Source organism: Neomonachus schauinslandi, chromosome 7, assembly GCF_002201575.2.
Source record: "Neomonachus schauinslandi chromosome 7, ASM220157v2, whole genome shotgun sequence".
NCBI lineage: Eukaryota > Metazoa > Chordata > Mammalia > Carnivora > Phocidae > Neomonachus > Neomonachus schauinslandi.
Genome location: NC_058409.1, coordinates 58,781,155 through 58,793,077, shown reverse-complemented (window position 1 = coordinate 58,793,077; position 11,923 = coordinate 58,781,155). Strand labels below are relative to the sequence as shown.

The following is an 11,923-nucleotide window of genomic DNA, read 5'->3' as shown; positions in this document are numbered from 1 at the left end:
AGAAAGAAAGAAAGAAAGAAAGAAAGAAAGAAAGAAAGAAAGAAAGACCAGTTGTGGCTGGGATGGAGGAAGAAAGGGGATATATGATGTGAGACAAATTTTGAAAGATGAGTAGAGGCCTTGTAATGTAGGACTTATTGGACACATCAAGACTTTTTCTTTCTTTATCTGAAGAGCAATGAAAAACCTATAAAATATTTTACACAAGGGACAAACATATCTTGCTTTGTGTTTCAGAGAGTTCTATTTGGCTGCAATTTGTAGAATGGATTTTGCATTCTAGAGTGAATGCAAGTAGACCAGGTAACAGATATTGGTAGCTTGGGCCAGGATGGTAATGGTGTAGACAGATTTATGAGAAATAGAGAATATATAATCAATAGAACTTGATAAATTGGTGTTCTTTTTGCCTTCTTTCTTTCTTTCTCAATCAGAGTTGCCAAAGACTTGTCTTTTTATTTTATTGGTTTTTTTCTGTGAGTCAGCTTTTGATATTATCGATCAACTTTACCACTGTTTCTAATTCATTAATTTCCACTTTTTTCTTTATTAATTCCCTTAACCGCCACACAATATTACCTTTGGCTGATGGTCTATTCGATAGCAAGTCTGCTGGAATTGGCGTATCTCTCTGATGATGTGTGATATCTAAGAGAGAAACAATAAGAACAAAAGCAAAGCAAAAGTATTTCCTTGTATTGCAACACATTCTTCCGGGCCCTATGCACAAGTCATCAGGCACTTTCTCCAGCAAAGTGCCAGAGCCCAGCCCTATCATTTTCTATGCCCAGCCAGGGCTTTCTTGCCCTTCAATGAGCCACATGAAATGCAAAGGGCAAGAAGATACTGACTTCACAATCAGGGGAACAGTTGGCCTGGGTGACCTCCGGTCCAGCAAAGGCAAGCTCTGGGTGTTACTGTCCTTGGGCTCCTTGTTCTAACTTGGTGCTCTGAACCCCGTTGTCCAGCAAGAAGCCTTCAGCATCTGTCTGTCACTGTTCCGTCTCAGAAAGTCATCCCTGGAGCTTCATTCCCCACCCCTTTGCCCAGACCGCATGCAAGCTGCAATACCCCTGCTGAAAATTGCTTCAATCAGCTGCAGCAGATATGAACCCCGGTGTCCCCCATCTCTTCCATCGCAAAATGAAAAAGCAAACAGTGAGCTCTGTGACTTAGCCCTTCTCTTTAAACCACTGCAGTCACTGAAACAGGCTGATGATGAAAGGACCACCTACCATTCTCATCTTGGAGAAATTAACAAGGCCTTCCTCGGTAAAGTTTGGTGTTCCCTCTTCAATAAACGCCAGGTCCGTCAGGTACATCCCCAGATAAGGAACAGCTGGGGGGTTACAGCTGCAAAACCAAGAGACACTGTTCTCAAGCGCACTCACCAAATAGAGACTCTCCTCCCATGTTTCACGGGAAGCAACCGTGTGGCTTCAATCCTGAAGAATGAAGTCTTTTAATTCCGTCTGCACAAGCACACTCATGATATTAAGAGTTTTCAATACATCTCACAACAGAATAGAAGAGAAAATCACAGCCTTATGTTTTACATGTGCTTGGGACGATGGCATGTTCGAACAACAGGCTGTCTTACAGACAAATACAGAGTATGTGCTAGCAGTACTCGTCTGCAGTACTTGTAAACTGGCCGCACTTTCCAGGGAGTAAGAGCATGGAGGAACCTCCAAGAACTGGGGAGAAAAATCAAGGTGATTAGAGCCTGTAAAGCTTGTTTTCTGCTTTCGCCAGGATTTCAATGTTTTAGAAGGTACAGACCTAATGAATATCACCACTGCACTCTAAAGTGATGCCTTCTCTGTTTTTGTTTTGTGAGGGGCGTACCTTGGTCTTCTCAGAGTCAAGAGTGAGGAGGACATGGGCTTTTGAGCCAGAGGGAACTAACTGGGTCTGAGTCCCAGCATAACCACTTGCTAAGGGATGCTGGGCAAACTCTGCGAACCACAGTCTCCTCGTTGTGCTTAGATTAATAAATACCAAATCAAGAAACTTTTTATAGTAGATGGTTTGATTTTAGAGTAAAAGATGATGATATTTTCTTCTTATTTGGGATAGTCTGCATGCCACCATTATGTCCAAAAGAAACTTAATGTATATGCACAGTCTTTCAAATGTAAAGAAGAATCAGGAAAATACCTAGATGATGGAAGTTCTTCCCCATTTGTTTTTCTTTTCAAAGCAAAGTAGGAGGTGGGCCACTATTTGTATACTGTATATATTTAACAAATACATTTCTGCATTATGAATAACTTAATGATTAAGATAAACATACTTTTTAAGGGTTTCTCTGAGATTTTTAAATCTTCCTTCAGATGAAACCGTCTTCTGAAGCTTGTCCATGAGAGCTTTCGTCTGGAAAGAAACAAACAACTTAGCCTGTTGTGAAAATACTCCTATGGTTTGACAAGATGGGTGAGTTACCAAGAGATCCTCACTTCCCTTCCATAGTGGCAGGTGTTGATACCTTTGTCAGACTGTTGTGATACGATTTTCAAAGTACAGACTGAATTTGATGTTAAAAAAAAAAAAAAAAAAAACTTGTGGAGAAGAGGGACTATACTGCTCATTTAGCCAAAAAGAGGAAAATGTGTAGAAAAGAAAAAGTGCGATGCACGAGAAATTAGGGACTTAAAGAATTGAAAAAGCACATGTTGATTTAGGGAATTTTAAATGGGAGGTCTCATATGTCAGGTGGTTTTCACGGTGAATCTTTTTGGGTGTTAATTTCCAAATCAACAAGACACAGATTTGGTTGCTTGGCTATCTTCTGCTACAAAGGTTTTGTGACCAACTTCCTCAACTTGTTAGAGAAGTATAACTGACATTTACCAAGAGATAAAACTGTTGTTGACATTGATCTGGAGTTTCTCGCATGGACATGGGAGAATGGTAGGGCGGCCCTTGGGGATGATGACCCACTCCTAGTAATACCCATGCCCGGGCAGACTGGCAGGGAAAAGCACTTGGAATGCCCAGGTTGCGACTCCTCAGACTACTCTCAGTCTGGAAAGGAGCTGCATGCTTCATGAGAGCTTTCAGAATGACTCAAAGGGCTGCCTTCCCCATCCTGGTTCCTGAGGACTCTGAAAGAAGATAGCCAGCAAGGCCTGGGCAGGGGTGGCGGGGTCGGGGGATGGGATGGGGCCGGGTGGGCCCCCTGCCTGGCCCAGAGCTGACCTTGGGCTGAAAGAAGTTGCACAAATATAGTCTATCCTATAGCCACAGATCTAATTTGGTGGGCTCCTGACTGCACATTCGACCAGGCCTTCTGGATGTCTCCCAGCCTGGACTCAGACCTGAAGAAGAGACAGCTACAGAGCAGATGGGGTGATGAAAGAGTCTGAAGCAGGGCATATCTGCAACCAGGCACTACCTGTGATGAGACCGAAGTCCTGGGACCGGGATGACAGACCATTACCCGTTCTAAAGCCACTCTGAGTGACACATACACGTGATTGAAATGGTATATTCTACTTAATGCTTCTACAGGTAGTATATTCAAATTTGAAAAAAATATTTTAATATCAGTCTTATCACCCCTATTCTGTAGTCAGTTACCCCTAAAGCCTCATCCTGAAAAGACATGGGTATCACTTAAGTTGACTACAGGGAAGGCCTACTGTTTTCTTTTCTTTTTTTTTCTCTCAAGTTTTTATTTAAATTCCAGTTAGTTGACGTACAATGTAATATCAGTCTCAGGTGTAGAATTCAGTGATTCATCACTTACATACAGTACCCAGTGCTCATCACACCGAGTAACCTCCTTAATGCTCATCACCTGTTTAACCTATCCCCCCCCCCCCCCCCCCCCCCCCCCCCCCCCCCCGTAACCCCCTGTTTGTTCTCTATAGTTAAAAGTCTGTTTCCTGGCTTGCTTCTTTTTTTTCCCCCACAATGTTCATCTGTTTTGTTTCTTAAATTCCACAAATGAATGAAATCATATGGTATTTGTCTTTCTCTGATTGACTTATTTTGCTTGGCATAACATTCTCTAGCTCCAACCACGTCATTGCAAATGGCAAGATTTCTTTCTTTTTTATGGCTAATATTCCACGTGTGTGTGTGTGTGTATACATACATCCTGCATCTTCTTTTATCCATTCATCAATCAATGGACATTGGGCTCTTTCCATAATTTGGCTATTGTTGATAATGCTGCTATAACCATCAGGGTGTATGTGTCCCTTTGAATGGGTATTTTTGTATCCTTTGGGTAAATACCTAATAGTGCAATTGCTGGATCATAGGCCTAGTGTTTTCTTAAAGAAGATTTAAGAATCCCTTGGTACCAACCTCAGATGAAAAAGGAAATAGGGGAAGGAAAATGCAAGAGAAGGCAGAGGACTGACTTACTGACCTTGATAAAGTGTGACAATGTGTGTGACAGGATAATATGCTCTTTGTATCCAGTGTCCAATGGCTAAGGCTACCATTGCCTTAGGAAGAGGCAAAAGCAAGCCACAACAAGGGCGTCAGTATCCAGTTTTTAGATTCTGATATAGCTGTTTGAAGCCCATTTTAAAAACAGTATTCTAACACCCATTCATCATAAAAGCTATCAAAAAACTAGGAAGAGAGAGTAGTTTCCTCAGTTTTATAAAAGCATCTACAAAATACCTGTAGCTAGCACTATCCTTAATGGTGAAAGACTGAATGCTTTCCCCACAAGATTGAGAACAAGGGAAGAATGTCCTTTCTCACCACCTTTATTCAACATAGTATTGGAAATTTAGCTAGAGCAATAAAGCAAGAAAAGGAAATAAAAGGTGTATAAATTATGGGGCGCCTGGGTGGCTCAGTCGTTAAGCATCTGCCTTCGGCTCAGGTCATGATCCCAGGGTCCTGGGATCGAGCCCCGCATTGGGCTCCCTGCTCAGCGGGGAGTCTGCTTCTCCCTCTCCCACTCCCCCTGCTTGTGTTCCTGCTCTAACTGTGTCTCTGTCAACTAAATAAATAAAATATATTTAAAAAAAGGCGTGTGAATTAGAAAGAAAGTACTAAGATAGTTCCTATTTATAAGTGACAATTGTGTAGAAACCCCAGGGACTCTACAAAAAAAGCTCCTAGAACTGATCAGTGAGTTCAGCAAGTTTGCAGATAGAAGACCAACACGACAAAAATCAATGACATCTGTATAGACTAACAATGAATGTGTGGAAACCAAAATTGAAACCATAGTAACATTTAAAATTTGTCCAAAGAAAATGAAATATTTAGGCATAAATCTAAAAAATTTACACAGGACTTATATTTTGAAAATTTCAAAATGCTGATTTAAGAAAGCCTAAAGAAATGGAGAGACAGACTGTGTTTGTGGACTGGAAGACTCGACAGAGTAAAGATGTCAGTTCTCCTCAAATTGATGGTTTAATGAAATTCCAATAAAAATGTCAGTAAAGTTTTTTTAGACATAATTTTTTTACTAAAATTTATATGGAAAGTCGCAGCACCTAGAGTAGCTAAAATAATTTTACAATAAAGTGGGAGGGATATAGAAAGAACTCTCAGATCTCAAAGGTAAAAAAAATCCAATTAAAAAATGAGCTACAGACATTTCATTGAAGAGGATAAACAGATGGCAAACCAGCATATGAAAAGATATTTAACATCATTAGCCATTAGGGAAATGCAAATTAAAACAATAATGAGATATCAAAATGGCTAAAATAAAAAACAGTGATAACACCAAATGCAGGCAGGAATGTGGAAAAACTGTTCATTTATACTTTGCTGATACAAGTATAAAATGGTACAGCCACTCTGGAAAAGAATTAAACAGTTTCTTATTGAGCTAAACGCACAATTGCTATACGATCCAGCATTTGCACTCTTGGGCATTTATTCCAGAGAAAAGAAAACTTACAGTCACACGAAACCTATACGTGAATATGCATAGCAGCTTCATTTGTAACAGCCCCAAAATGAAAACAACCCAGATGTTCTTCAAGGGATGAATGGTGAAATTTCCTCTATTTATACCATGAATACTACTTAGCAATAAAAAGAAATGAAGTATTGATACATGAATGGATCTCAAGGGAATTTTTAAAAAGGCAATCTCAAAATGTCATCTACCATATGATTCCATTTATATAATGTCCTTGAAATGATGAAATTTTATAGAGATGAGAAACAGGTTTTTGGTTGCCAGAGTTAGGGAGGGGGCAGGGAGGAAGCAGCTATGGCCATGAAAAGCGTGGCAGGAGGGATCCTGGTCATAGCACTGTGTTGTATCTTGACTGCAGGGGTAATGAAAGTGCATAAAAGTAAATACACACAGGCCCAAATGAGCATATATGTAAAACAGATCGCCTGAATAAGGTTAGTGGATGTTACCTATGTTAACTTTGTGGTTGGGATATGTTTTCAGTTACACCAGAGGTTACACTGGGGGGGCACTAGGTGTAGGGTGCAGGGTATTTCTATTATTTCTTCCAAACTGTACATGAACCTACATGATCTCAACATAAAAAGTGTTTGTTTGCTTTTTAAACAGTACTTATAAAAGCTGTGGCTTTTGTTTGCAAGGTCCAGGCTTTGATCACAGACAAAAGAATTTCCCTTTGGCACCAGGAGGACTTGGAGGAGTCTGGAAAATCCCCCCACCGCCCTTTAAGAGGGCCAGGGTAGTTATCTACTAATGAAGAGTTAGCCGGCCCACCAGGGATCACCAAGGAGGGGCCAGTGGGAGCCAACGAGGGCTGAAGGGGAGGTGAGGTCAGCTAAGCCCCCCTGTTCCTGGGCAGGCCGGGCAGACCACACATACACCACGCACGGGCAATTCACGGTGGCCTGCGCCTGGTGACCAACTAGCAGAAGACCACAACAGGAGACCAGCGGGTGCCCACGGCCTCCCAGAAGCCCAGGGGAGCCCTCCCCAACACCCACCCACACCCAGGGAGAAGGCCAGGAGAAAGGGCAGTGGGGAGATTGTGATTTCATTTGAATCTTGAAAATATCGAATGAAAATGATAGGCATGAACAAGGTGAGTCCAATTAAAAGAAAATTATGAAAGTTTCCGGCACACCTAAGTCTTTATGCCAAAAGGTTATTACATAAATGACAAAAAAAAAAGTGAACATTGAGGCCCTAGGGCATTTATACGCTTACTTTGGGGAGAAAGAACAGGTCCGTGGGGCACTGCTGTGTTCACTTGGAATCAACGTGCCTTCTCTAAATAATTTAGGAAACAACTCCTGACTGTCAACCGCACCGTTTGAAGTTGTCCCCAAATATGTTATAATGAATGCTTTGGGGTCGTATTTGCTTTTCTTAAACTAACCAATTAGAAGTGCGCACGAGTGGAATCAATTAGGTGGTAAGAGCGCAGTAATTACCCACGTTAGCACCTTTCTTTGGCAACTGAGCTGCTCGATTCAGTTAATTATTTCCTAATGAGTAACGTTTCACCTGGGCTGGGGTCTCCCGGCTTGTCCTCTCAGCAGCGGGCTGTGTGGCACACTTCTGCTCACCTGCTTGGACACCTTGGCCCAGGTTTTCTTCAGCCTGTAGATGGCACTTCTGTTTAAGGCTGATGTGATCTCCAGGACGCCATTGTAGTTGTGCAGGCATCGGCAAATGTCCGCCACAGCCACCCACTTCTCTATCGCGACGGTGCGGGAGCTGACGTCGGCATAATTCATTATCTGGGATGCCACCAGGTTACTCATCTGAGACAACGGAAAAGCCAAGAGAGGCCAGCTAAGAGCCAAAGAAATGCATTCAGGCACAGCGCCTGGATCACCCATAGAAGTGTCGGGAAAACAGGGTGCCGAGGGACATGGAGATCAAAGTCCACATTTAGAGACCAACCTTCCGAAAAGACTACAGTGTGTAGTAATAATAATAGCAACAAGAAACCAATGGCAACCTGTTCATCCTCCGAGTGAACAGAGGGATTGTTTGGAATCAACATGTTGAGGGAACAGGTCATTTTTTTTAATCAGTAATTTTGATGAAGGAGTTATTTCCAGTAACTACTGAGGAAATGGAAAAGAATGAGTAATTCCTGAAGAATGGCAACCTTTGCTGATGATGGGTTTCACTCCTTGGGGCCTCTCCACATGCTCCTTCGCCCCTCACAGGTGGGGACCAGGAAACCCCAGGTAGCACAGAGAAAGAAAAGACATTTACCCCCAATCAAATCAAACTCTAACCTGATCAGCCCTCAAGCCAGACACATTTAGGGATAGGGGAGGAGAGAACATTTATTCCTTCTTATCTCGCTGGATTTTTTCCCACCAGAGTGAACAGGACCTATAGTGTTTCAAGGGTAAGAACTGTAATGCTATTAGTTGAAACCAAGAGAAAAAGAGGCAGTTGGCGCAGCTCAACGCTTAGAATATAGAAAGGAAAAGGACAGTTTAGGATTACTAACAAAGGGAATGCGAGTCTGTAATCTTACATCCATACACTTAATCTAGTGAGTGTACCAATTCTCTGACTATTCCACAGGTATTTTAGATCTCACAGTGTCTCAGAATTATCATTGTACATAGTCATTAAAAAATTACTTTGTACTGAGCACCTAGAATGGACGTGGCATTCATTTAGGTTGTAAGAACAGAAAAAACAAATAACAGCATCCCTGACCTCAAGGCACTGAGCCTAGTTAGGCAGAAAGGTGAAGGGAGGCAGAGACAAGTAAATATCACACGGTGAAAGGCAAAGCTGAGTCTGTATGGAGGGGTTTGAGGACATGGAGGTAGCAGGGGGTTATCTGGCCTAGTAGAGAGGAGGCTTCCAGAAACAGGTCATCCTGCTGGGAGTCCTAAAGGATGAGAAGGAGTTAGCCACTGCTTTCCATCGAAGGAGGAGAACATTTGAAAAGGGACAGAGGTAGAAGGCCTGGTGTAACAGAGGATGTGGCAATCATCTGAGGAGCCCAGGGAAGCCACGAGAGAGACACAGATGCCCAGTAGGCAGGGCTCTTGTAGGCCACGCTGAGCAGCTGGGACTGGATCTTAAAGGTGAGAGGAGGCCGCTGACAGAATTTTGTCATGAAAGTGATATAATTAGATTGGTCTTTCAGAAAAGTTATTTCTGTGACACTGTGTAAAGAATGGGTTTGGGGGCAAGGAGAGGACAGTGGGGATGGTGAGGTAGGAGCTCCCCGAGAAAAGGATGAAAGGTCAAATCAAGGTTATGGCAGTAGGAAAGTAGGGGGAAAAAAGGTCTGGGACATATGTAGATTTATATATTGGGGAGTGAGGTGGGGTGGGTGACAGACGAGTCAAAGATGACCTCTAGATTCTGTGTCTGGGTGAGTGAGCAGTCTGGGCCACTATGCAAGACTAAGAACATGGCATAAGATGAAGGAGGCTTGGCAGGTCTGGGGAGTACTAACGATAAGAAACTCCATTTGCAATCCGTTGAAGAACGCACAGTGCAAGCAGCCATCCGAGTGGAGACGTGAGGGTCTGGAACCTGGGATGGAACCACTCATTTGATTGCTCATTATACCCAAGTGTGTGCATGGCACAGACGACAGAAGCTGATTTTCTACAGCAGGGGCTCTGCTTCTCAGGGGTCATGTGGCCTGTCCTCTAGGCAGTGGTGGCATGGATGCTCCTCATGCGATAACCTTCATGAGTATATATGTACTCTGCAGGTACCCTGCACAAAGCACTGTCTTGGGAATCTACACTGTTGTTTTGTACTGTGAGGCTGAATGACTTATTAATTTACCTACAGGGAGCCTCATAGTCTTCTTTTTCTTTTTTAATGTCATCATTATTCCTTTTATTGTCTTTTAGTAGAACTGCCTAGATAGGCCTGAAGATGCTCCCACATATGTGGTTCCGCCAAAGGATGAAAATCATTAGAACAAAACCAATTAGGAGTTGGTGGGCATAAAAGCAGCTCCTTGTCTTACTGCTGGAGAAAAGCAGAGCAGGGAGATGCACCAACAGCTGGTCACCATTGTGCACAGCTGCAGGAACACTGTAATTATGCTCAAAGGGGTCCCTTCCAACCCTGGAACACATATGCGCTGAATGTTCAGTAATAATGAGGATGATTTGTACTAACCCAACCTTACTGTCACCAGCACCACCGGGGACCAGTGACACAAGGGCTATTACAGCTCGTCAGTGTATGACCACGAAGTAATGATGATTATGATAACAATAATAGCTGCAATCTATGCATTATTGAGGACTTACCAGACTTGGGTACCATCAGAAGGGAATCTCTTATGTCTGGAAGTTAACTGGAAGTTACTACATCACTATGAGCTCTTAGAGAAGATTTAAGCTTTTTTTTTTTTTTAAACTTTCATCAGTTTTGTGTAAAAAGTGGGGGGCAGACTTGCTTCATTTTAGAGAAGGAGTCTTAAGACCCTGATACTCAGCTCCCTATAACATGCCCAGGTTTTATTTTTATGGTTACTCACATCATTGAAGTGTTGGCTGGTTTTCATAATGTAAGGTGTTCTTTCATTTTTATCCAGCTTCATCCACCCCTGCCCAAGAAATTCTCTGTAAGTTCAAAACAGAAGAGAAAACCAATTAAGTTTTTTAAATGGTGGCTATGATCCTGAACAATGAGTATGAATATTATTTACATTAAATTTGACCATCTCAAATGAATTTTGGCTCATCTCCAGTATTTTGCCACTTGATGCCAAAAAGAAAAAGATTTTTCAATTTCCACCTTTCTCTTATAAATGTTTGGAACTTTGTCCTTATTAGGATCATGATAAAGGCTTCTCTGAAATGGGAACACAATGACCAACACAAGAAGAATAAAGACGTTAAGTACTAACTCAGGAACCAAATTATTTTCCCTGGATCAGCTTAAAAAAATTTTAAGCCTTAGCAGAAGGGCTGAAAAATCCATCACTACCAAAAATGTTAATCACAAACAACATGCGTTCCTCCACTTTGCTCTGATATTCTCTAAGATGATGTCAAATTCACGAGCAGGGATTTCCTTTGCTCTCCCCAGAGCCCAGAACAGGACACATGGGGAAGGCATGTAACACTGTTGTTACCACTTCATATGGGGAAGGCATTTACAGTGGTAGGAGCTCAGCCTGCTAGAAGGTCTGTCTTCTGAATAACATCCCTGCTCCCTCACTTCACTCATGAGCAGCCCACCAGATCACAGCAAGCAATGGACAGACAAGTTGGTGCATAAAGGAACTATTTTGTATAGGCATGACAAAAAATAACCTGAAATGAAATTACTCTGACACAGTCTTAATCCAGAAATGTTGAGTGAGTCCCTGCAAGAGGTTTTTTGTTCCTCCAAGTTCCTGCAAGGCTGTTGGGTGTAAAGGTGTGGCAGTTCCACAGATGAAAATAATGGGTTGATATCCAAGCCAGCAGGGAGGAGAGGAGAGGAAGGGAGAATCCCAGGAAGAGACTGACCATAAGGGTTTGGCCTTTGCTCTTTCTCTTCCTCCACAGAGGTCATGTTCATCTCCCCCACTGAATCCCCACTGCACTAGGCACTGTGGTTTTGTTTTGTTTTCCTTAGAGGGAGAGAGAGAGAGAGAGAGAGAGTGCAAGTTGGGGAGGGGCAGAGGGAGAAAGAGAGAGAATCTCAAGCAGGCTCCACGCCCAGTGTGGAGCCTGGAGTGAGGGTTGATCTCACGACCCTGAGATCATGACCTGAGCCAAAATCAAGAGTTGGACATTTAGCTGACAGAGCCCCTCCAGGTGCCCCATGGTACTGTGGTTTCTAACTCAAGTCTTCAAGTAGTCACTGGGTTCATTTGGATGGCCAATAGGCCACATTTCTTCCCCGCCAACCTTGTTCATGGGTAGAGACGGGGAGGGTGAGAAGATACAATGCCAACAGAAAAGCCAGCAGGGGCATCTTCTGGCCCTGCCCCTTACGCCTCTCTAATGTAGCTGTAGCTCTGACCACCCACTGCCACGCCTGACCCCTCCA

The 11,923-nt window shown here is 42.8% G+C and overlaps 1 protein-coding gene across 1 annotated transcript in view; it reads right to left on the bottom strand.

The window, feature by feature from the left end:
* Positions 1–11,923, bottom strand: part of RASGRF2 (Ras protein specific guanine nucleotide releasing factor 2) — a 236,367-nt gene that overhangs the window by 3,549 nt on the left and 220,895 nt on the right. Inside the window, exons 22-26 of the mRNA XM_021699693.1 lie at positions 10,419–10,503; positions 7,498–7,695; positions 2,297–2,376; positions 1,236–1,353; positions 580–648 (exon numbers count right to left, since the gene is read on the bottom strand). Coding sequence (XP_021555368.1) covers positions 580–648; positions 1,236–1,353; positions 2,297–2,376; positions 7,498–7,695; positions 10,419–10,503 — 550 coding nt within the window. The remainder of the gene's footprint in view (positions 1–579; positions 649–1,235; positions 1,354–2,296; positions 2,377–7,497; positions 7,696–10,418; positions 10,504–11,923) is intronic.